Below are 26,299 nucleotides of genomic sequence, written 5' to 3' on the forward strand. Positions count from 1 at the left end.
TCCTCAATTGAGTGGTATTCATTCAGCTGTGGAAGAGCTAGCACCTGCAATAAGACATTGGAGATTCCCTGAGCGTACCGAGTCGAGTCCCTCAATATTATTTCTCTTCCCTCAGTGAAGAGGTAGCATGAAATATCTAATCAAGTTGGCATTCCACAGTCACAAGAGAGGAGATTTGCCCCTTAGAATAAGGAGTAGCAAACTCAAATGCAGGTCCCAAAAGTCCTGCTGAGCTTTTGTGAGTCAGCAGCCAAGTGATTTTATGCTGGATTAAACGTTTACTTGATGTGGTTGGAATGGAAGTGGTGAGGACAAGGGTTACTTTCCATAGCTAATTTCAAATTATTTTAGCTGGGTATGTCAGATCAAATATTCAGTGACTGGCAGGATGCTAGAATTTGGTTTAATTTCAGATTTACTATCTGCCAACACATGCCATTCAATCAGATAAACACAGGATTTGAGCTGTCATCACAGCATTTTTATGCATACTTAAAAACAGGACACTTTTTTCACACACTGAGAAGAAATTGAACAGGTTTATAAATAGAGTATGTACAGTGAGGACACTGGAAACGTTCCACCAGTTTGAAAGATACTGCCATTTTCAGAGACATGCCTTATTTTGAGAGCATTACATTAGAAACACAAGAATCCTTCAAATTCATGGAATATTTTAAGGGTGTCAACCTGTGTACAGAAAAAAAAATAGAGAGCGAGCATATAATAAGGCCAAATTAAAATAAAATATTGTGAGTGTATGTGGATTGTATAACAGACTAGACACACGGAGACCACCATAGACTTCTGTGTGCATGACTAAAATTAATTCTCTGATAGATAAGTGCTTGTAGACGCAGGGCCTTGTTAGACTGACTATCACCGTCCTTGGATACTATAGTGATGGGTATGACCTGAGTACCTGGTCCAATAAGCCCAGGAGGTGAAGGTCGAATATGATGATGTAGGCTAGCCTGACGATCACTGGGGAAATCAACTTTTACAATCAATATAAATTAAGGAAATGAAGCGTAAAGCACCGATCCTGCAAACACACCCCCTTCACTTTGCACTTGTGAGTAGCCCCATTAACTTCAGTGGAACTACTCCCATGGATAAAGCAAAGCGCCTATGTAACTGTTTGCTGGATTGGGGCCTTCCATTCTAAAACATTGCATCATTGCCCCTTTGACCTGAGCAGTTGGCTAATATTCAGTCCCTTCAGGATTGTTTCCATTAGGAGAAACTGATGATACAAATCAAGTATTTCTCTGGTGTAATCTTGTTTATTTACAAAGCGTGTGCACCAAGTCCTGTTTCTCTGAATACAATAGAAACAAACAATAGCAGGCAGTTTCCTTGCTCAGAAATGCTCGATTGTGCCTCCCCAGCACACACTGTGCTCAAGAAGCTCTGACTCTCTGCTTCCTGACAGAGTCCCGCTCACAGGTTTCTCCAGGCTTTTGACTCTAACATGCGCAGCCTACAAAACCAGCGTCTTAGCCCTGTGCTTTCCATCAAGGAAATCCATGCTAATCTACCTAGGTTAGCTCTGATCAGGCCTCTCCATGCAGCCAAGGGCCTTGGTTGCTAGCCACCCGTTTCCAGCTGTCTCATTACTTAAAGGGGCTTCATTGCACCTTCCGTTGAGCCTTCGAGTGGTTTGCACATTGACTTGAATAAGGGCTGTGATTCATTCTGATGCAAAGATTCACATTACCACTGTCAGGGCCGGCTCCAGCTTTTCTGCCAACCCAAGCTAAAAAAAAAAAAAAAAAAAAAAAAAAGCCGTGATCGCGATCGGCGGCAGCAATTGGGAAAAAAAAAATAAAAGCTGCGATCAGTGGCGGCAGTTCGGCGGCAGGTCCCTCACTCCTAGAAGGAGTGAGAGACCTGCCGTCCCCGAATTGCCGCAGGTGCCACCTCTCTCCCTTGGCCGCCCCAAGCACCTGCATGTTAAGCTGGTGCCTGGAGCCGGCCCTGACCACTGTCCAGCATAATGTTCTTCCATCATTTTTTGGGCACTTTCACTCCAAGGTAAATAGATTTTGCTCTACGTGGAGGAATGAAAAGTGGATTTCTCTGCACTGAGATAGGAGAGTTGGCTGTGAGTATTTGAGGACAGGATCTGGCCCTTAAGTTCTACCAAGAAGCTGCTTTTCTGAAAGGCTAAGATTTTCTAGTAAGGATTAGGAGGAGTTTTTTCATGTTGACAGTTCTTTGTTGTTCCTGAGCTGCACAATGGCTCTAGCTCCCCATTCACCATCAGGGGAAGACAGTGTGTGCACCTGTCAGAGGGGGAGGAGGAGGGCAGCTTTAAACTGTGGTGAGGTCTCCATAGGGGACTTGTCAGCATAGAGGCTGGATCCTCATTGCTCTGATCTTTCTGGCTAGCAACACTTGCTTTGCGGAAATGCTAGCTAGATGCAGGCTGGACATGTGTTGGGTACATGTGTTGCATCCCTGTTGTAGGTGATCTTTCTGCTGCTGGGGCTCTGTGCCCTGGGTCACGCTGACTGGTGCAAACATAAGCAAGGGTTGAATTGAGCCTCTTGCAATTTTTCAGTCTTTAGTTGTTGCTCTCACTCTCTCTGTCTCTCTCTCCCTTTTTAAAAGAAACCTTTTCACATATAATGATCTCCCAGGCAATTTATTTTTAAAAGGTGGCGGGTGCTGCACACATTATGTGTTATGGTGCCATTTATATGCTTGGCCTCACTGACTATATGGCATATTAAATGTTTTATTTACCCTGTGTGCTGCTTATTCTGTAAACAGCTTTTGTTTTTGTTGCATTTCTGGCTATATTATATAGCGAGTAAATAGTTTCATGTAAATTAAAACCACACGAAAGCTTTTCAAGCCATTCTAAAATGCTAAACAGTTTTGCAAATATGTGTGTTGGGCAAAGATTGAATAAAGAGCTCTTTGCTTACCCATTTATTCTATTATACTCCTGCTAGACACCCCTTGTGTGACTCTTCCAGCTGGAATACCAGAGCACATTTATACCATTCTCAGAGGTGGTTTGCATAAACAATAGGCATTTAACAAAGAACACAGTAGTGAACTGCAGTTAAAAATGGTGTTTTGAATATTACAATACTGCTCATACAGTAAACACAAAACACAATGTTTTCCCACTTAACTGGCATACAAAATGTCAGTTCAAACATTTCTGTGCTGTTATTAAATATTATTCTTAACATTTATTATTACTCTAGTTTCACTGTGAATAATTGTTTCTTACAGATGGATCGTGTCATCTTCTGCGTCTTTTTGGAGGTCGACTACAAAATTTTCAAGAAGAAAATGAGCGAATATTTCCCCACAGGTATGTGCAGTCATTAGTTGCCTTCTGACTTTCATAAATTGGGCAGTAAAAAGACAGCAGTTGGCATCTTCTTGCCATGCCACAGCAAAAACTAAAACATTAACTTCCTTTTGAGATCAACTACATATCAAGGCTCCAACCCTGCAAATACTTATGCATGTGCTTAACTTTTGAAATCAGTGGAACTACTCCTAGTAGCAAAGATTAGAATATGCAAAAATGTGTTTGTACGACAGGAGCTTAACTTTGTAATATTGAGAATTGGTTGTTTCCACATCTCTGCTGTTTCTGTCTCCAGTCATTAAAACTAGTTTTATAGCTGACTTCAAGAAGGAAATGATTTACACTAATGTAAGAGGGAAGGGATAGCTCAGTGGTTTGAGCATTGGCCTCCTTAAACCCATGGTTGTGCGTTCAATCCTTGAGGGGGCCACTTAGGGATCTGGGGCAAAATCAGTATTTGGTCTTGCTAGTGAAGGCAGGGGGCCTGGACTCGATGACCTTTCAAGGTCCCTTCCAGTTCTATGAGATTTGATAGGTATATCTCCATAAGTGAGGGAAGATATAAGTGTCTGTGGTTATGGCTTTTACATGTGCTTTGTCCATGTTTTCTCTTCATTAATGATGCTGCTACGATTTCATTGTGACTGAAAAAATATCACAGGAGCTAAAACCTGAATGAGAACTTAAAGTTTGAGCTGTCCCTGTACAAAAATGAATCAGAGGAAAGGCAGCTCTCTGGAGCACTTAGGGAATGTTAGTAATTTGTCTTCTGTCTCACGTGGAAGTCTCCTCTTTGGAATGTAAGAAAACCTAATGGATAGTGAATGAAAAAAATAACAACTCAGAGTAACTGATTTATTTTTATTGTGTGTATCATTAGGGATTTGTATTTGTTTTATTTCTCAACCCTGCCTTGCTTTTTTTCTTTTTATTGCTTGTACAGTGCTTTGTCCTTTCCGTTGCATTGCTTCTTCTGTGGGATGTTCTTGCCTATGCTTAGCGTTCAGATTCTAGCAGCCTGGTCCTCCTGAATTACATGTGCACCCACTATAAGACCCCTTTACACTGCCAGGTTGATGTAAAGTTTAAATGAGAATCAGGCCTCAGGTGGCTAATGAGGATCTTAGCTGCTTTTTGGCTATCCAGAAAGTCACAGTGGCCAAAAGTGGTTTTTTCCCCCTATTTGGCTTGTGTTAAGGCAATTGTGACCTTTCTGCCTGATCTCACTATTCTTGTAGATGCCTCCGTCACCTCCTGATTCAATTATTGCAGTGATCTCTCAGGGAGGCTGCAATTAAAGACCCCCTGAGTACTTCAGCTAGCACAGACTGTGGCTATCCACTTACTTAGCAATATATGGTGTCTGGACTATATTATGCATGCGCTCCAAAGACTGCATTAGCTTCTAAAAAAAGAACAGGAGTACTTGTGGCACCTTAGAGACTAACAAATTTATTAGAGCATAAGCTTTCGTGGACTACAGCCCACTTCTTCGGATGCATATTCATTCAGTGTATTACTCTTTGGCAGTGTTGCCCAGTGGATAGGAGAGTGGATTTGGTCTCAGGAGATCTGTGTTCTGTTGCTGGCTGTGATATTGAGCAAACCACTCCCCCTCCTCACAGAGCCTAGGTATCTAAGAGAGAACTTCAGGGCCCCATCCTCAGAGGAGAAAGGGAATGGAATTTGCTTCCACCTTGATCTGACACAGCCTGACTTTGTTGACTTCCTGAGCATACTGCAAGGCAGAGGTGACAGGTAACTGTGGATTGCGGGGAGCATGCAATGGAAAGGTTCTGTGGGGGCATGTAACCGTCACACACATTGCCTCTTTCTCCCCCCCGAAAATTGATACATATGTAGACAACATACAGTAGCAACTACCTCCTCCTGCTCCCTGGCCTGTGGCTGGCCAGCCCCTTGCAGAGCTTGCAGGCGTCCCTCCCTGCCTGAACTATCCACAATCCCTTTAGCAAGTGTTCAAAATAAGACCAACAAAAGGGGCAACACAGTTGGGATGTACAGTCTCCCCCGTGCCCCATCAGGGTAGGTGGCGATGGTGCTTGGGGCTGGGTCGTCTCCGTTAGCAAGGAGGTTGGAGAATTATCAGTCACTTTTTGTTGGGGGTGGGGGGGAACGTGACACCCCCAAACTGCCTTCTCCTTGATAGGCACATTGGAGGCTGCTGCAATGCACCCCCAGCAGCCGAAGCAGCAGCAGGAGGAGGGTCCACCCCCTCTTTCCCACTGCCTCCCCCCAGACTGCTCCCCTCACTCATCCCCAGGGCTTTCAGGCTGGATGGGGCTCCACCTGAGCTGCCTGGCGCTGAGCACCACGTCGCAGCTCCTGTGCCCGATCTTGAAGATGCTCCCCTGACTCACCTCAGTGGGCCGTCTGCAAAACAGGCACCCGGAAGCGCTAGGACTCCAGCAGCAGGGAAGGAGAAGCAGCTTCATATAGGGGGCGGGAGTGGAGAGCTCAGCCCACAGCCAGACGTCCTGCTGCTTCCTCCCTCCCCACGCTGCATGGACACTCGGTGAGTGCTGCCGGAGCCCCTTGCTGCTGGGCATCCCAGTGAGAGGCGGCCTGAGAAATCGGGGGGGCACATGACCCTACGTGCCCTCCCCCCATGCGTTGCCCCTGCTGCAAGGCCCATATGGCACTCATCTTTTTGGAACAGAAAGGGGTTTCCGTTTGGGTGGCTCTAGTTGGGGTGCAGTGGCTTTTATTGTCCTTTTGACACATTAAATTGATTATTTGCTGCACATAGACTTGAATTACTTAGGGGCATGGGAAGGTGTTTATGAGCTTATTGTGTAAAGTAAACTGAAGAGGGGGAAAACCCCTCCTAACGGTTCAGTGCTGCAGGTGGCTGAGCGCTGCTGGAAGAGGTGTGGACGGGCAAAGGTTAAGCTCAGCACCTGTGCAGGGGGCCTTCCACAGAGGGCCAGATTTTCACACTCAGCACTCGCAGGTGGGGTCAGATTTTCAGAAGACCTCCGGGCCCATTTTTAAAAGGAGCTTCAGATAGACCAAGATTTTCAAAAGTGACTGGTGATTCCGAGTGCTTCAGTTTTGGGGTCCCCAGCTTGAGATGCCTTAAAGGGGGGCAGGGGTGATTTTCAGAAAGAGCAGCGTATCTACCTTCTGTAAAGGAGGCACTTTAAAGTGTCTCAAGTTCGGCACCCAAAATCATCAGTTAGTTTTGAAAATGCTGGCCCTAGCAAGAGATGAAGGACTGCCCAGAGGTTAGGGCATTAGCCTGGGACTTAGGAGACTTGGAGTCAATTCCCTGCTCTGCCACAGCCAGCCTGTGTGCCTTGGGTAAGTCACTTAGGGTCAGATTTTTAGAGGTATTTAGGTGCCTGGTTCCCAATGAAATCAATGAGAGTGAGGTGCCTAAATACCTTTAAAAACTGGCCATTAGTCTCTCTGTGCCTCAGTTTCCTACCCACAGATCGCTGACCCAGCCAAGTTGTACACGTGCAGAGAAGTAGGCAGAGCCTGAGTATGGACACTGACCACACTGCAGCAGCCACTGAGCGATTCCATTCCCAATAGCTCTGTGCCTTACCCCTAGAAACAGAGTCAATAACACCACTGTCGTACGTAGCGGTGGGGTCGCCAGCCAGTAGCAGTGGAAAGAGTGCCTGTCTTAACATTTCTTCAGGAGGGATCTCCCTAGCTAACTATCAGGCTGAGAGAAAGAGAGAGAAGAGACCTGCTGAGGAAGGGTGCAACTGAATCCACCATGACACCTCGACAAGTGTCTTTTGAGGAGTACAATGAACCCCTGCAGCTGCTGACCCCTCTGTAGCTTCCCCTGTGATGGCAGCTGTGAGTTATTTTGACACCCCCCCCCCAAGATTATTAGCCTTCAGGTCTCACTGGAGGTAGAGGGGAAGGGGAATCAGGATTCACAGAGAGCATAGAAAGGTCATAGTGGAGGGAATATAGTTTAGCTCTCTAACCCGTCTAGGAAATTGGACCATGAAGCAGATGTGCAGCCATTAAAACAGCCTGACTGTCCTGAGGATTGGTTAGGCTGAAACAAAGTTCCCTTCTGTGGGAACCTTTGCAGCCCTTAGAATACGAACTATACAAATTTTGGGGGCCGTCATCAGAGCAAATCATTAAAATAAATACAGGAATACTAAAACATTTAACAGGATCTAAAAGATTTGCAAGAAGGGAGGAGCTACCCGACCAGGCCAAATAATAATGGGGGGAAGATAGAAAGTAGGGGGCTGCAGAAGTTGTGATTTCCCCCTTGCATGCTGAAGGGGGGAAATCTGTGCACAGAGGGTCTTTGCCCCTGCAGGGTTACAGATAAGTATGGATCATGGTGGCTTGACCCTAAATATGGATTTTTAAAAAATCATGAAGCGCATTTATACTGGCAAAAGACGTAAGTAACTACCAATATCTTGCTGACCCAGTCAACAAGTGTTGAATTGTGATAGTCGTGATTTGTTTACTATGATTGGGGTCTACATTACCCATTGTGAGATGAAGAGTGTCAGAAGAGTGAAAAAGGAGATGCAAGTGCCCACCCATATAGACTTCCATGGGAGGATTCTAGCCTTGCTACTGTAGGTGGGCCAGAGACAGAAAATTTGGATTTGGGTCTGAACTCCAAAACCTTTGGTGGAGTTTGTATCCTGGGTGTTGTGTTGGACTCATCTCTACATTACACCTTCTATCTCAGTCTCTAATGATTAAACATTGAAACGATATTGGCATCCTTCTAAGTAACATCATGTTGTGGAACATAGGATCATAGAATCTACATGGCAAACTTCACCAATCATTCTTAAACAAAATATCTCAAATGAAGGGGTGGGTTCTGACTTAACCTATACCAGCTCTGCAACAACAGAACTCCGTTTGGCCTCATTCTCCACTCCCTTGCACCTTATTTACATATTTATTCATATTTATTTATTTGGCTTTCTACAATAATAAAAAGGGATGCCTATCCAAGAACTCTAGACCCCCATGACACCAATTATAAAACCAAATGAAACAGCCGGTGGAACGGAACACCCTATAAAACACAAAAGTCTCCTTCAGCCCCATACAACTAACCCCACCCTCGGTATCAACCCACACAGATAAATGTACCTGAAATAGTGCCCAGTTACATCTTTGTAGAGGTGTAAAATGCTGCCCAATCAGAATGGTAGACTTTTACATTCTTGTGTTCACTTTGCCCATGTGTAAATGACTATATGAGGTGCAGGGAGTGGAAAAGCATGCCTTAAATTTGTTTCCATGTGGCTTACTACCTTACCTAAAGTTGATTAATTTTAATCTTTTCTGTGAGTAAAACGACATTACAAGACTATTGAGTTTTTTGGGAAAGACATAATAGAAAATGTCAATTTAATATTTGTTGGACATCCATGGACACTAATTGGCACTTCTGTTGGCAATCTCAGAAGAGACATAAGGACTGAATGGGTTTGAAAAGTGATCCACATTCTCATTCCAATCAGGACTGAGGCACAGTGGTAGGGCAGTAGCGATGTTGTTGCCTATGCCAGGCCTGTCTTGTGGATACAGTAAACACTTTCTTTGCCAGTGATGTCAACCCAGCAATTTTCACCAGCATTAAATTCACTTTAATTTAAAAAGAAAAAGAAATAAAAAATATCCCTGAATAATGGTCCCATTTCCTGAATTATTCTTTTTTTGTTCTTTTGTGAGCTATCTTCATGTGGCTTGTCTTTCACTGTGATTTACATATAAAGACACTGACAATTATTGTGCAGATGCCTTGACTTTGAAGGTGTCCCATATCTCTGGAAGACCAGTTTCTTGCACAATGGACTTTGTTAATATGGTTCCATGACAGGGAGCTTGCTACAGTCACTGCCTCTGGCAATAACTTTCTGACATTTAGATTATATTCTGGAGGGATTCATAAACTATACTGATGTTTTTTTATATTCCATATATTCTTAAAGCAAAGAAAAAGATTTTTTTTAAAGTAGCAGTGTTCCTGGTTTGCCATGTATTTCAACTGATAGTGCTCTATCTTAGTATTCACTGGGGTGCTTCTTTAAACTGAGAGAAAAGTTGTTGAGATTTCAGATGTGAACCTAGTGTTCAGAAATTCTAAGAAAGGTTTCCACTTCAACATGTGTGGACCAGGTTACTTAGAAAAGCAATACCTTCCTGATTTTATCTACAGAAATAGTTATTACTTTAAACTTGCTGCATTAATAAATCCAAAAAGACATCCAAATACTTGAGCTAGTCAAGAGATAATGATATGAAGCTAGAGTTACACCTCAGTGCGTTTCAGTAAGTGGAATATAGATATAGGGAAATAGTTCCATTACTGGGACATAATATTAAGCATATTTTGCAAATGGAGTGCCAGAAAAATTAGTTGAGTAATGCTACTTATCCTGCACCAAGTGCCAAAAGCCTAGTCATTTGTAAAGTGTACATATCTATAGGAGGAAAAGCAGACCTCTATGGTAATATGAATCTATGGATAATTCATAATTTACTCTTGTGTATGAATGTAGTTGTTTGATCCTCATTGTTATAATCTAAGCATTTCTGAATTAGAATTACTATAGTCAGTGGGTCAGGGCTTGATGCAAAGTCCACTGAAGTCAATGGGAGGCTTACGTAGGCTTTGATCAAGCCCAGAGCCCACTCATAATGGTTCATGGTCACTGACACAGAAAAATACTGTTTTTTTTCTATGAACAATTTTTTCTGGTGAACGTTTTGTTCTTTTGACGATAAACTTCTAAAATGTAAGCAGGAAAAAAATAGGATGAGCGTAGAAAAATGTGCTGCAGGAAGACATTCCTCTGTGCCTAGAGCAATAGCTTAGTCTTAACTTAAAAGGGAAGAGAAACAGCCAAGTCTTTCTTTCTGTTTCATATCTTCCTATGGAGTAAAACAGCTCTGACATTTTCAATCCAGATATGTTGTAAAATCCCCTCAGCTGTTAGTCCGCAAGAATGTACAGATACGATGTATTGCCACATGACTTCCAGCAAATCAGGAATCCTATCCTGCAACTCTTGTTCATGCACATAGTTCTTACTCACACCATTGATTTCAGTGGACCAGTCACATGACTAAATGTTACAGTAAAGGGCCCAATATTTGTATTGCTTAGCTGCAATTCATTGTTCCTTCTGAGAGAATCCTTGTTCAGTTTTCTATCCGTTGATTTTTATTGATAAATAGGCTTTTATAACTTCTACTGGGAAACACAGCATAAACCTATCGGAACCTACAGAAATTCTGGGATTGGGGGTCAAATTAGAAAACACCCACGATTTCTCTCTTGGAATCCCATCATTTTGCCAGCGCCATTTTCAAACTGCTGGCAGGCAGCATGGAGGGCACACTGCCGAGTGCTGCAATCCTGACAGTCATTAATACAAACTGGATAATGCAGTTGCACTGACAGATGGATTTGAGTCAGCAGCTTCAGATGCCGCAGCAATACGGCAACAGGTGGAGGAGGAGCAGGAGGAAGAAATGGAGCAGTTAGTTCTGCAGGGCATTTATCTGGAGCAGCTTCACTTGGTGGAGTGCCACTTCTGGATTTGATCAACTAGCACTGACTGGTGGGACAGGATAGTGAGGCAGCATTGGGATGATCAGCAGTGGCTGCGGAATTTCAGGATGCAGAAGACTACTTGCCTATTTGGTTGATTGAAATGGTAGTCCCAGTATGGTTTGTTTCCCATCGTTTGCAGAACAGTGCTGGCATGGGATGCTGCGCTTGACCTTCATAATAAATGGTGCTCCATCGCAGCTATTTGCCTTGGCATTGTCTTCCTCAAGTCCCTTTCCTGGGTCACATGCTCCATTTTGAGCCTTTCTGAGTGCTCCAGGAAACCATCCTTCTACACTTCTGCCTTTGTGGACTTCCCTTGGGATGCAGTCACTAGGTCCTGGAACATTTCCTCTGTTATCATCTTTTTTTCCCTTTGGAGTTTAGTCAGCCTCTCAGTGACTTATAAGCCCCCCCTGCGCATGGACAGAGGCATTGCAAGTTCCAAGGGAAATCAGAAAAAGCACAAACAATTATTGTCCCCATTCCAGCAACAATAAACTGTTGCTTTTCTCACAAATTGAAATGCTATTTCCATCTTCTCTTTGCACTCTGGGGCTTGCTTTGAGAGGTTAAGACATTTTGAAAATTACAACCCTCTTGTATAAGAACCTTATGAAAATGTTGGTCTGAGGGTGATATTGGCTGCTTTAGATGGTGGGGGTTGTGTGGTGGGTGCGGGGGGGGGGAGCTGTGGTGGTTTTAGGTGAATGGGATATGTGGAATGGTTGGGTGTAGGCCTTTAGGTTTTAAGTGTGGGGGGGCTTGTTTGGATGGAGGACAGTCGGGGACAGGTTTCAGAGTGGTAGCCGTGTTAGTCTGTATCAGTCGGGGACAGGTTAGCTATTGCATGTGCTCTTCTGCAGGCTGTCCTTACATTGGAGGATGTTACCCTGAGGCAAGCTTGCAGGAGACACAGAAGGGAAGATCAGAAGCACTGCTCTTTACCAGGATGCTGTTGCCACAGCTGGTGCAGAAATGGAAGGGAGATGGTAGCTGAATGAGCAGTCCCAAGAGAGCAGCAGTGACATGCAATGTGCATGCCAAAATAGAGCACTATCCTCGCCTTAAGTTTTCTTTTATGACACCCACAGATCAGCATAAAGTGCACTGAAACACACACAAAACGTATTGTTCAATAATTGTTTCAGGTAGCCAGGAATGCCTAATAATGGCTACAAATATATGCATTTTGAAATGTCTGTAAAGCCTGTTTGGGGCAACTTACCTCTTCAAATCTCAAGTTAGCTAAAAGATGGGGGCTTTATAAAAGAGTAAGTCAATTTTTTCTATTGTTTTTTTTCTTTATCTGTTCCTACCAGACACAGGACTGCCATGCAGTACGTTTGATTTATTTTAAACGCCTTGGTGCTGGTGTATCGCCGACAGACCCCGGTCGTCGTCAGGCAGGATCGAACCAGGGACCTCTGGAGCTTAGTGCATGAGGGTCTACCGCATGAGCTGAAAGCTAACTGCCTCTTAGCTAAGGCTGTAGAGCACGAGCACTGTCTCTCCCCCCCCTCCTCTTCCTCTTCTTCTTCTCTTCCTCTTCCTCTCCTCGCAGATGGGACAGAACACCATACCCAGGAGATGTGTGGGTTACATCAGCATCATGAGTAAGGGGCAGGAGGTTGGCAAGGGATGGGGCAGAGGGGGAGCGAGTGAGCAGGAAGCAGGGTTTGGAGGTAGCAAATGTGGTCAGTGGTTGTGGGATATGATACTGCAGGGAAATAAAGTTTTATAGCTTTAAATCTCCGGCATGGATGCCATTTTCAGCACATTGTGGTGGAAAGGCATTAAAAGTCAATCAAATGGAGAGAGTCTTCTAGCTCTGCCCAGCATGGTGGTTGTTGATGAACTGGAGAGTCAATTGCTTGTCCACCTTTTGATTTGTTATGAAATATGTTCAAGAGGCCAAACACCAATGTCAGACAGGTTTATTGCTGTAAGCCAGTAATAACATAGTATGGAAAATGTATATGATACAATCTCGGGGAAGCTGTGTCATGCAGCACAGTTGCATTCACTGTACATAGCAGGTGTGCTCCCAAAATTCACATTTCAGCTGCTATTATTTAGATGATGATTTTACAAGTTACATATCTCTTTACACATCACTAACATGCAGCCGATCAGTTTGTTCCAGTTCCCTAACGCGTTCTGTTCCTTCCTTATCTTTGTTTTGGATACTAGCATTCCAGGTACTGGTCCACAAAGGGACTTTCCTAGCTTGTACTAAGACATAAAACCAAATGTATCTTAGTTGCGATAAGTTTTCTATCTGCTTAAGCCAAATGCTTATTTCAGCAGATGCAAAGAGTTATGGGATACTTGGTATAAATGAACAGGATTATGGTATAAGCCAGTTTAGGCTATATCACTGTTACAATATTTGTGCTTCATGTTATTGTTGCTTAATATGTATGTATATATTATTCACCCTATATATATGTTTGCATGTATCATCCACCACATATACATAGGGTGGATAATACATATTATTAATATGATATATATGTTAGCTAGCATATATTAGTTAACAATGGTGAACAACCAGCACTCGGAAATCCCCCTATACGTTGTATTTCACATAATATCAGAGCACTACACTGCAGCATTTTCAGGCTGGTTGCTGGTACTGCTCTCTTCCACAGCAGTTTGTCTGGCTGTTTGCATGGGATTCTTGTGTAACCTCTGAGACTGCTAGATCATACAGTTCTTGCTTTCTAGAAAAATCTCCTCCTGGTGGGGATCCCTTACGTTGGTGCCAAGGGTACTTGCCATGTTGTCTGGAGTGCTTTATGGAAAACTCATTCTCATATCATTCTTGGGTGCAGTAGTAGCATCATTTGCAAAAATGAAGTCCAGTTTGTCATGTTATGGGTAAGATAATGGGAGCATTATTGAGGGTCTTGTTCTGGTCCTGTGCCTTCAATTACTCCTCCCAGGGCTCCTTTGCTTTCACTCAACCCTGGTACCAGCTCTGGTAATGCCGCCTTTTCATCATTTGCTCAGATGATATCCTGTAGATGTCTGCATTCCAGTGACTCTTCTCAAGATGGGACAGGACATACATCTTTCCAAAGAGTGCAGTCCAGTCCACACAGCAGCTTGGTGGGTGGGGGTGCGTGGCTGCTATGATGATACGTGAACTCACCACTACCTCGTATCAAAGAGAGCACTTGAGGCTGAGTGTTTGCATTTCAATGGAGAGGTTACATTTTGTCAAGGTGACCCCTGGACAGAGGCGAAAGTAAGTTGGTACAGGCCAGCATGGCGTACCGGTAAGAAAGTGGCCGCTGGTACGGCCCGGGTGCAAAAGGGGAAGCTGCCCGCAGCGGCCAGTGCCCCGGGCCTTTAAATCGCCGCCAGAGCCCAGGGCAGCACAGGCCAGGCAGAGCTGAAGGGCTGGCTGGGGGAGTTCGCCCCAGCCCCACCCCTTCCACCCAAGACTCCGCCCCTTCCAGGGGCCCAGAGCTGCACCCCCTACCTTGCCCAGGAGCCCAGCCGCCCTGCGTACCAGTAAGTCCTTTAAGTTACTTTCACCCCTGCCCCGGAGCTGTGGAGAGAACAGATACACAGACAAGCTGATGCAGGAGTGAAGCTTTACAGTGGAGGATAACAATGGGAGGCCTGACAGAAGCAGAAATCCTAAAGGGAACAAGCTCCCTGTGATGGGCAGTTACTCCTGTTCCCCGGGGGATCGTTTACTGTGGCCTAAAATGCAAAATACCTCACTTTAAAAGGTTGTGTGGGAATGCAAGGCACTATAAACTACAGTTACACTGCTGTAACGTCCCCATGTAGACAAGACCTTATGGTCTGCCATCCTGTTATAACGATCCTTTCTCTCTGCTTCATCAAGCAGTGTCCCATCCCCCATAAAACATTCCAAGTGCCTTGCATTTACTGCTCAGCAATATTCCGTCGTCACCACTCACTAACAAAAAGTAGCTTCATGTGCTTGAATGATCCTGGTTGCAAAGACTGCGGTTAAAATCTTGTCTGGCTCATTGAGTTGCCTCTGTGCCAGGCCATTGTTGAGTGTTTTTAAGAAACCTCACCCCTGTTGTGTCAAACAGTGGGCCACCCCCCACAAAACATATTATTTCTGGTGTGAAAATTCCAGCCTGCAGGTGAGCTTGAAATTAACTTGAGTGAGTATCCATATAAGTAAAACTCAATCGCTTCATTGTTTGGTGGGGGAGGAGGGGAGGGCAAGAGAGGTCTGTGGAGCTGAAACCAATTTCCTCTCTAAACTGATGCATTTTGAACTCATTAGTCACTCCGTTCTTCATATGGATGGTGTCAGCATCTGTAAAATAGAATCCCCAATCTTGAGCGTGGCTGTTGTATTGGAGTGAAACAATTTGGTTCAGTTTATTTGCAATTGGAGTAGAAGCTACTACGCATTCTGTGTGAGTAGGCTAGACTCTTGCTGCAGTGTATGTATATTCTACTGCACATCAAGTATTGCACTACATAAAAGAAGCCATCTCTGAGGTGGCATAAAGAAAAGTATCTGATGTCTTAGCAATTGGGTACTAAGGATTTCCATTTCATATGCTCTCAAAAGTTGCAAAAACATTTTACTTTCAGTGTGACTCCTGTATTGTGAGGCTACGTAGCTAGGCAACCCACGAAGAGAAACTGTACTGATGCTGCAGTGAGGTTTAGATATACTGCACATATCAGTAGAAATGTCTTCATAATAAAAACAGCCAAAGCAAAATTTGATCAAACTTGCTCCGCAAGAGAAGGGGTGTTTCAAATAGCACCTGTCACTGTGGTATCCTATTACTGCTCCAAATTTAGGAACACAAAAGCCCAGACCTAAAAACTCTTCCCTTTTTCTCTTTCTTTGAAGCCGGGGAATGTGACTTTTTGTTTAAAGGCCTTTTTTCTTAAAAGCGTTCAATCTGGGGAAGGCTATATTGAAAATATTGTTTTACACCTTGATCTGAAAACAGTCAAACATAGGCTCAGTCTCATGTCTTCTGGCCAGGAGTTCCAAAGCTGGGGTTCCTGCCAGAGAAAATGATCTTTTCCCAGTACCTGGTAGTCTACCCCGCTGCATTGTCTCAGTGGAGAGATGAGGTAGAAGGTTCACGAAGGGCAAGACATATAATTAGGTTCCAATCCATTTAGTGCCCCAATATGTCCCCTCCCTCTCTTAAACCTCATGAAATGGGGAGGAGTTTGGTAGGCTGCTACTACATTGACTTCTGTTGGTCAAGTTGGAGAGGAAATTTGTATTCTGTTGGCTGGTTAGGAAAGGAGCTTCTGCAGTTTAGGCCCAACAGGGGACTTCGTCTGGCTGGCAGTAATGGTGTCCTGTCAAGTAGTAGTGATTCTCAGTCAGAAAGGCATGAAAAGGATCATGAGAAATATGGCAGTTGCCATTATGGATGTAAAACTACATAATGGCAACCTAGTGGATGATTGTCTGCATCCTTGTAGGTGCAAAAGAGCATAAGGATGGTGAAAAGAAGAGTTGGAGGGGAGGGGCATACATAGTATTTACCACTTTGTCAGCCTATTATATTTAGTTTTGATAGTTGGATTTTACTTCACTGGCGTACTACCCTGGTGCCATTTCAACCTGCACCAACTAATAGTCTAAGAAGGTTTAGTTGGCAACTAAACAGAGAAATCCCCAAAGTTTAATTACACATTTTGGTTTTCACTTTCTGTAGATGGTGTGAGAATGTTATACTGCACATCCTTCATTATCTTAGTAGAAACAGTACAGTCATATCTTGAAGTTCCTGCTAGTTAAGTGCCTAAGGGCAGGAACTTGTTCAGCGGGACACCTATTTTTGTACAGTAAATAAGCCCAGTAGGGCATCTAAATAGTTGTCAGTACTGACAGGTTTTGTGATTCATTTTTTTTTAAATGAAGGCATCAGTGATGTAATTGCAAACTCATCTCTGCTCCATTCCTCCTCCTTTATAACTAACATTTCCTGCCTCTTTGCTCTATTCCTTCATTTGTTCTGCATGCACAGGCAGCAAGTGAAGTTCTGGGTACTAAGAATTCTGTCACGTTTCACTCCGAATCCCACAGCGTGCTCACAACACACTGAAAGATGATGGGCAATATGAAGATCTACACTTGTGAAAGGAGAAGTAAGAAACCAGGGTAGGCTGAGAACAAGGGGAGAGACAGCTGGGAATGGGTGGGGAAAAAAGAGAGATAAAAGAACTGTGAGTGAAGGAAGAGGAGAGAGGTGGAGAAAGGCAATAAAGAAGTCAGAAAGGAGTGTTGAAGAAGTGGGTGAAAGATGAGTCCACAGTGTACGGGGCTATGTAAGGCTGGGGGGACACAGGAATGCAGATTAGAACAATGAGCTGCCTGCTGCAGTGGTTTATGAGCTCTGATTACGTGCTTATATAGTTAAACACAAAATAACCGTATTTGCTTAACAATTCAAAAAGAGAGAAGAGCAAGGAGTGGGTGGAGGTTTGATGGCTTTTTGGTTTAGTAATGGTATTTAGAGCCTGTTGCCAGCTCAAATCTAGCAGTTTGATAGTTTTAACAATCTGGCAGCTGTTTACCTGTGTGGAATGAGTTGATGAGACAGGGCCAGAGAGAACCTGAGAGAGGCAGGGCAAAAAAATAAATAAACCATGGGATAAGAGACGCTCATTCTCCAATCTCAATAGTACGAAAAGCAGTGTAATCATTCTGTTCTACAGAGCTCTGTAGATAGCAAATGAGATTAGGGAAAGAAAGCCTGACAACCATTGCATGATATATGAATTAATCGGGAGCCTGGGATTTTACAAAGGGATGTTCTGAACAACCTGCACCCAGCCCCCTGCTTTCAGATTTTATAGATGTAATTATCCCAAATAATATGAATAGTCGGGGCATATTTCAATCATAGGTTAAAATCTGAATTTTAACTGTTCTTAAACTGTTTACACTTAGCTTGTTCTTATACCGCTATTCATTTGAGTCACGCAACTTATGCCTTATTTATATGCAGTAACTCCTCACTTAAAGTCGTCCCGGTTAACATTGTTTCATTGTTACGTTGCTGATCAATTAGGGAACATGCTCATTTAAAGTTGTGCAACGCTCCCTTCTAACGTCGTTTGGCAGTCGCCTGCTTTGCCCACTGCTTGCAGGAAGAGCAACCCATTGCAGCTAGCTGGTGGGGGCTTGGAACCAGGGTGGACCGGCAGCCCCTCGATCAGCTTCCCCTAACAGCTCCCCGTTCCCCTAAGTTCCCTGTGCAGCAGCTGCCCAGCAGGCTATCAATTGCCGGGCAGTTCAGCTGTCCCTCCCCCCATTGCCATGTGCTGCTCCTGCCCTCTGACTTAGAGCTGCTCCCAGAGACTCCTGCTTACTGTGCAGGGGGGGAAGGGGAAGGGCTAATGTCAGGGTGTCCCCCTCCCCCGTGCTCCTGCAACCCGCTTACTCCTTCTCCATATAGAGCAGGGAGGGGACATGGACGGAGAGAGACATAGAGAGCTTGGGGCAGCAGCTGCTGTCTCAACTTCCTGATCCACTTAAAAAGACAATGCACTTAAGAGTGGGTCAGCTTATTTAAAGGGGCAGTGTGCATTTCTGTCTCTCTCTCCCACACACAAGGTGTATGTCTGTCTCTGTCTGCTATGTTGTCTCCCCTCCCTCCTGTTCATGCTGCCTTGTGTGAGAGGCTACATTAACAACAATGTGTTAACCCTTGAGGGCTCAGCCGAGTGCTAGTTCATCATTTAGCAGCAAGACCTTCCCTGGGAAATATCCCTCCCTCTTCCACCCTCTAACTTCACCACCTCAACCAAGCTTCACAATCATCATTGCTGTGAACAGCATTAAATTGTTTGTTTAAAACATATACTGTGTGTATATCTATATAATATATAGTTTTTGTCTGGTGAAAAATAATTCCTGGAACCTAACCCCCCCCCCCCCCCCGCATTTACATGAATTCTTATGGGGAAATTGGATTCGTGTAATATCATTTCGCTTAAAGTCGCATTTTTCAGGAACAGAACTACAACGTTAAGCAAGGAGCTACTGTACTTCATATACTTTAGACTAACTGTTATCTGGGAACTTCACTCTGTAACCCATGGGACGCATGTTGGAATAAATGTCTTCCTTGCCTCATGAGTCTGCTACAGTCTCCAGGGAGTCCTTAATCAGGGTGGCATCTCAATGGCCACACCCACCACAAGGGGCCACTGTCAGTGATCCTCCTGCCCTGGGCTGCAAGAGTCATTCTCCTTTCTCCAGCAGGACTTGAGGGAATGAGTTCTGAGCGTTCCCTGTTGCAGGGCTTTAATGGCGAAGCTATGCAGCAGGGAACTCTTCTGCCTCCAGTGGTCACGTAAGTAGCTGGATGCACACCCAGTATCACCCACACTTCTGCTCTGCAGTGAGTTATTCAAGGCCTTTTTGAAAAGAGGTCACAGGTTCAGTGAAATTTTAAATGGTTTGTGTGGGGGAGGTTGTTGGGCTTTTTTAGAAAGTAAGTAAGTTTGGGATTTACCTGATAGTGACAATATCTCCATAAGGAAATGTTTAATGTCATCAAAGTTCTACTTCTGGGTCCTAATGGTTTTGTTAAACTTTACAGTTGGCACAATCCATGATCAATATGTTAAAGTAGACCTGGACCTTTGGATAACACTCTGTCCGTAGCCTAGATGGGGGGTGAAAACATGGTTTTGTCAAAAGGAAAAAGAAGCTACTGTATAAACCATGCAATTTACAAGGATCTGGGTTTCGAATTATACAGCTTAGACTGGACTTCAGTCAAGGAGTTCTTGCCTTGCTTCTGCTTCTCAGTAATTAATGCACTAAGGAACTGACCTTGGCATAGTTCATCCGGATGAGAAATGAGTTGTGTTTTGGACATGGGTTCTTAAAACATGGCAAGAGCTTATCCCGGTATAAGATGATAATTCTTGTAATGGAGGTCTAATGACTAAGGAGGGTGTTTGTCACTTCACTTCTTTGCCAAGTCGAGGTCAAAGAAATTGCTGTGTTGCCTGAAATGTAAGCACCTTCATTCATATGCTTCATGTGTTATAATTTTCTGGACCAGTTGTGACGTTACCAGAGAAGAGGGGTCTGAGTCAAAAATGTCAGTCAGATATGGAGCTGGGGTAAAATTTTCAAAAGTGAATTAGGCACGTAGGGACCTTGTTGACTTTCAGTAAGACTTAGACTTTGAAGTGCCCAAGTCACCTTTGAAAATGTAAACTAGGTTCCTAAGTCACCTAGATGCTTTTGAAAATTTTACTCCTGGACTTCTCCAAAGTTCAGTGGGTGTTTTGCTCCAGGGTTTAGATTTAGGCCTTTTTGATTTGGTCAGTTAAAACCATGCTGTACAGGATAAACAATAATGTTCCTTCTATACCTAGTTTGCTGAGATTTTAGATGTTAAGATATGAGATTCTGGGACAGGCATAAAATGCATCCTCCTTTTTGCTCTATAGGAGCAATAACCCTGTCCTTTCCTCAGAAAGATGGCCCGTTAGTTCACAAAAGCAGTATTCTCCATTTCATATTTGTATTGCATTAAGACTTCACTACTTTTTAATAAGGTCATATTCCTTGCCTGTGTGTCCAATATTACCAGTTTACGCTATATTCTAGTGCTTTGGGAATTTCATATTCCAAGCCACTTACTGTATTATAAGTAAGAACTTCCACAGAAGCTCTGCTGGTGCCAGGTATGCTAAGATGATATTGCATTATGCTGATTTACTGTGGAGGCTGAGATTAATTTGATCTATTCAGGTAGCCTAGGGAGGTTGTGGAATCTCTTTCATTGAAAATTTTTAAGAATAGGTTAAAGAAACATCGTTAGGCATGATCTAGGTGTGCTTAATCTCCCCTCAGCAAAGTGGGATGGATTAGATGACCCCTTGAGTTCCCTTCCAGATTCAATGATTCTTGCATTGATTTTACTGCAAATGCTTTCATGGGAAAGAACATGCTTTGGGGAAATTAGTGACTAAGTAACTCCCGCTTTACTGGATGTTTTCTAAGCATTTTGCTGAGACATTTCAGTAACTATGGGTGCCATCTTGTCCCATTGATTTCAGGTTGATACTCATATGGGTATAAGAGTCTGCTACCTTGGGAATTTTAAGTTTTAATTGAAACACCCCAAATTGAAAAGTTTTCAGCTGAAAACTAAACACTTTTTGGCTGAAACCCCAAAACGTTCAGTTTTGAGATTTAAAGTCTACATTTTCTTTGGAAAATTTAGGCAAAAATTATTTTTTTCCACTCTCATGTATATTTTCCTCCAAAAAACAAAACTTCCAACCAACTTGAGTGTTAATGTTACCAGCTGTTTCAAGAAAAACCAAGAATCCTGAGCTTGACAAGTAAAATTAGATTAATTTCACCCTTAGGAATAAAAGATATGAAATAGATTACAAGGTGGTTTCACTGTGTGTAAGTCGAGGCAGAATTTTACCTCCCTGAATTTTGATATCTAGATATCAGTAATCTACCATACTAGTATTTCTTCAAAATCTAAATTTAATACTTTGGACAGCAGGAAACAAACTAAAATAAAAGCAATTTGAAGCATGCAAGATTATTTTCAAATGCTTCTCTTTTTTTCATAATCATTTTATTTCATTTTTTTTTGACAGATGATAATGAAGAGGAGACTGAGATAAATGAGGATACAGGTGTGTGAACATGTTTGTCAAAAACATACTTCTGCAAATTATAAAAGAGTTTGAGAAACAGCTTAAAATTAATCACATGACCATGGTGAACCTTGTTACTAGGTTCTATAGTCGTCATCCATTGTAGCCCACTGGTTTGTAATTATGTTTCTTATTAACAACTAGTTTGAACATGAATGGGAAATAATTAGGATTCCACAGTTTAGTTATTTTACTAAGGTGTGACTGCAGAGCAACCCTGGGGGACTTGCATTTGCACATTTCCAGTCACTGATTCTGTGTGTTTGTGTGTGTGCGTGTGTGTAGTCATTGATTGTGTGTGTGTGTGTGTGAGAGAGAGAGAGAGAGAGAGAGAGATACTTCTGAGTTGGCAGGACACATTTATGGTATTTGGGCCTTCTGAGTTTATTTCATGTATGAATAATTATTGTTCTCTGCCTAGTGCATTGGATGGAACTTTTATAGATACTAATATGTATGGTATTGTGTCGGATGTACAAAATATACATGTGCAAAAGCACATAGTGGCCGTTAAAAATTCAGCACTTGCTGACAGGTATCATACTGTTGTATTTTTGATACCATGATTGTTTGATACCATGGGGGGAGGGATAGCTCAGTGGTTTGAGCATTGGCCTCCTAAACCCAGGGTTATGAGTTCAATCCTTGAGGGGGCCACTTGGGGATCTAGGGCAAAATCAGTACTTGGTCCTGCTAGTGAAGGCAGGGGGCTGGACTCAATGACCTTTCAAGGTCCCTTCCAGCTCTAGGAGATGGGATATCTCCATTAATTATTATTATTCTATTCTAACCTCTCCAAAAAACTGTGATATCTCCAATTTCACTTTTTATTGGAACCAGTGCATATGTATGTATGTTAGCTATATTGTTTAGATTTGGGGAGGATTTTTCATTTATAAATATGTACATTAAATTAATTTTTAAAAGTATCTAATAGTAGAAATTAAAAATAACTTTTCCACTTTATAGCCAGAATAAGACTCTTAGTATCAGTTCTTTTGTCTTGCCTCTTTTGTAACCCCATTAAATTAAATGAAGTTACCACATGGGTTACATACATTGCAAATCACCATATATCTGCTCCTGTGTGGATTTCAAGCAAATAAGATCACTGCTTCTCTCACAGGGTGCTGATGGGGTACCACATATTCAGCACCATATGTTGCTTGGTGCCCTATCACTGAATTATATTTCGAGAATCAGATGTTGGATGTGCCATTAGTACTTGTGTGGCCAAAGTTTAGTATCCTTCATATATCCTTTAGCAGTAGAGAGCGATGCCATTTTGACCCATTAGTGTAAGAAGTTAATATTAGTAAGGGACATTTGCATAAATGTCATAAGCAGATGAGTTCTGCATTAAGGGGAGAGCTCTGTTTATGGTAATTTAGTCACCAGGCTGAAGAGTATCTGCTCTTAAATGCTTTGTGGGAAAAGTTGATTAATCTGTGTTTAAATAAGGTTGCAACTGCTATTTGCCACTTTCAGTCGCTAATGAATAATCATTTTTCATTCCACTTGACTTCGTGAGGTCATGACTCCTGCAGACAGAATCAGTAGCTGAAGCCAATATTGATGATCCTGAACTGCTGAGCCATTCAGATCTAATCTGTACTCAAAGCTCATCTTTTTGGGTTGTTTCTCTAATGTTTCAGCCTTTAAAACTTCTGGGATTCCTGGAGCGTGCAATAGCAGGCCATCTCATGTGGGCTCTTTCAATCTGGAGACTCGGTTCTAATTAAAGACAGTTGCTAAGGCTAATAGAAAAAGTTCAGATCCTCACTTAGGGCCTGATCTGGTGTCCATTGAAGTCAGTGGACATATTCCCACCGACTTCAATGGACACCAGATCAGGCCTTTGGAGCAGCTGCAGGACTCAGCCATAAGTAAGGAATAGCAGATGGTCAAATGTGTAGTTTATGGGGAGATGAACATGCTGAGAGTGTATTCTCTGTCTTATGTCTCCACCACCCAGGAGTGTGCATATCTTATTACATTTAGAAACTCTGTTCTTCATAATTTTCTTTTTAAGTAAACAGGGGGATGTTTTAATTGCATGTGTCTCAGATGATCTCCAGTGGTATCTGCTGATAACACTGTATTAAGCGTAACTGGCACTGATGAGCATTACTGTGAGTTATGACACTGGAGAAGAGTATCTCCAGTAAGTTAGGAAACAATATTTTTATTTAAAAATTACCCTATTCTTAAAGGAGACACTCAAAATCAGCCCTCTAATGGCATTTAATTAGTATTTTTTAGATGATCGGTTTATTTTTCAGGATGCAGCATCTTGGAACAGTTGGTAGCATACTGTTATGTTCAACTCAGAGTGCTCTGATGTTATCATATTTCATACAGTCTGCTGTTAGAATGGCTGAGTCAAAAGGGCAGCTAGAGTAAACGCTTTTGCAGATTTTCACCGTTCAGTATCTGATATGTCCTTTATCTGAGAATTATATCTTGCACTGGCAGAGGGAAAGACTAAATGATCAGATAGATTTTGTCCATCTTTAACTGACATGATTTAATACTGCAGTGCCCTAAGGCTTATCATTTTATACCACATTAATGAAACATTATTGTAAATCTTCACTTTTGGATTACCTGGCTTTTGTATATGTTTTCTGACATATAGGAAGGGAAACATACCTGTAATGCTACCAGTTATGCTCAATGATTGCATATGCAAATTATGCAGCCATGTGCTATTATGTGAAGCATAGTTCTGTAAATACATATTCCAGCACTGTAACATAAGGTTTGTTTCCCAGAGCCAAAGTTAATTTCCTTAGTATTTGGGGTGGGGGGAACAAAAACACACAAACAAGTCTCCCCCGGTGTTCAATTTCCAAAACCTCTTTAGACTCATAAGTGTCCTGCTCTCCTTCAGCTGTGAAAATCTTCCCAACCTAACCACACCCCTGCTCTAGCTACCAAAGCAATTGGACCTTATTTCAGTGATAAGCCCCTTGCCTGCCATGTTTCCTGTCAACCCTTCTGTTACATACCCAAAGTAAGTGTCCTACGAGTTATCCCATCTCTCCACCAAGGGTCCAACCTGCTTAGTCCCACCCAGCATCAGAAACCTTCCCTACCCAATATTCCCCACTCACACGAACTTTGAAACCTTTCTGTAAACTATCTCACCTGAACATCAACTATCAGATTGCACATTCTAATATATACATGTGCATATGTCAGGGCACTTCATCTTAGATGGGAACTTTTTCTCTGACTGAGAGGAAAATGCCAGGCACTTGTCACTGAGCAGGATTTGTGAATGTTTTGGGAGCTGGGAATGGCCTCCCTGAAGTGGCATATTGGCCTTGTGGGTTTGACCCAGGGAGAATAGCCGTTCCCCAAATATTATTGTGCGTAAATACCTTTTTGCATGAATGCTCACAAATAATAAAGGGTACAAAAGTGGTTAAATTGACCAGCCATTCAAAACTCAAATAAATGGTTGTAAGCACTGTTTTTTGCCATTCTTGACCAGCTCTGTTCATGATATGTGGTATGTCTCTGCAGAACTGAAAGGATTAAGATTTATTTCTTGGCCATAACACAAATACACATTTTTGAAGCTTACAAAAATCCTGTTCTGTCTTTGGAGTGAGGGAAAATCTACTTGTCTGGTAAAAAGCAATGAAATTGTATATGAAATAGTATTCTCCTGAGATGGTTCCTCCACATCCTTTTTGTGAGCATTTTAAGATTCTTTCAGTAATGGAGAAACGCTGTTCCTTTGGCAATAGTAACTGTTCTAACTTCTTCCAGTGCAAGCTCCCTCATCCCCTCACCCCCATCTTACTGCAGTCAATTAAGACATTAGATATATTTTCTGATGTATTCAGAGACTCTAGGAAGACCTAACCATGTTATACATGGATACTTAACACTAAAACTTGATTGGCATTTGATTTTTGAGACTAGAGGAAGCCTCACAGATCGATTAGATGATAACTTCATCTTCAGAGGGGAGAATGGTGATTGAAATATTCATATTGATTTGGTCTCCTAGAGTGAAGCATTGCCAAGCCAAAAAGGGAAAACAGCAGCTATCATATGGGGGCATTAAAACCAGACAGGCCCCGCATCAATACAGTTCATTATAAATATTCTTTTTTTTTTTTTTAAGGAATGGCAGAGGGGCAGCAATCAATCTTTAAAATCTGACTACTTCTATCCTTCGTACTAACCACATGTGTTGAACATGGCCATTGCTTCTGATTGACTCTAGGTAGACTGAATAGCTGAGCCGTTTTTTCTCCCTAATATTTATTCCCTGTGGTCGAGTTTGCATGTCCACCAGCCAAGGAAGAGAGAAGTTGATTTTAGCACTCCAAGGATCTTAATTTCATATCTTCTTTTCAAAATCTAGCATTAAAATTTCCAATTTAATTGATCACATCTGCTGGCAGGAAACACAGTCTTCTGTCAAGTGGTTAACCTTTAGAAAGGAAACGTCCAGTTCCTGAGATCAAGCAAATCTGGGGATGTTTTCATACTGCAGTAAATTGATGAATACAAGAGTCCCTTACAATGGGAAGATATAGAAACAATCAACAATTTGAGGTTTTGTTGAATTAACTATTAGTGTTAATTCCCTAGAATTGTGTTTAATATAGGTCTTCATTTTAGAATGTTTCCAAGCATTATGGGCTTCTACTGCCTGT

At 42.6% G+C, this 26,299-nt stretch overlaps 1 protein-coding gene across 4 annotated transcripts in view; it reads left to right on the forward strand.

The window, feature by feature from the left end:
• MACROD2 (mono-ADP ribosylhydrolase 2) overlaps positions 1-26,299 on the forward strand; it is a 1,283,788-nt gene that overhangs the window by 1,174,845 nt on the left and 82,644 nt on the right. For all 4 annotated transcript variants that reach the window (XM_034764159.1, XM_034764162.1, XM_034764161.1 and 1 more), the window contains 3 exons: positions 3,253-3,334; positions 11,586-11,588; positions 21,561-21,599. In XM_034764159.1, the coding sequence (XP_034620050.1) occupies positions 3,253-3,334; positions 11,586-11,588; positions 21,561-21,599 (124 nt within the window). The remainder of the gene's footprint in view (positions 1-3,252; positions 3,335-11,585; positions 11,589-21,560; positions 21,600-26,299) is intronic.

This window comes from Trachemys scripta, chromosome 3 (genome assembly GCF_013100865.1).
Source record: "Trachemys scripta elegans isolate TJP31775 chromosome 3, CAS_Tse_1.0, whole genome shotgun sequence".
Classification (NCBI taxonomy): domain Eukaryota; kingdom Metazoa; phylum Chordata; order Testudines; family Emydidae; genus Trachemys; species Trachemys scripta.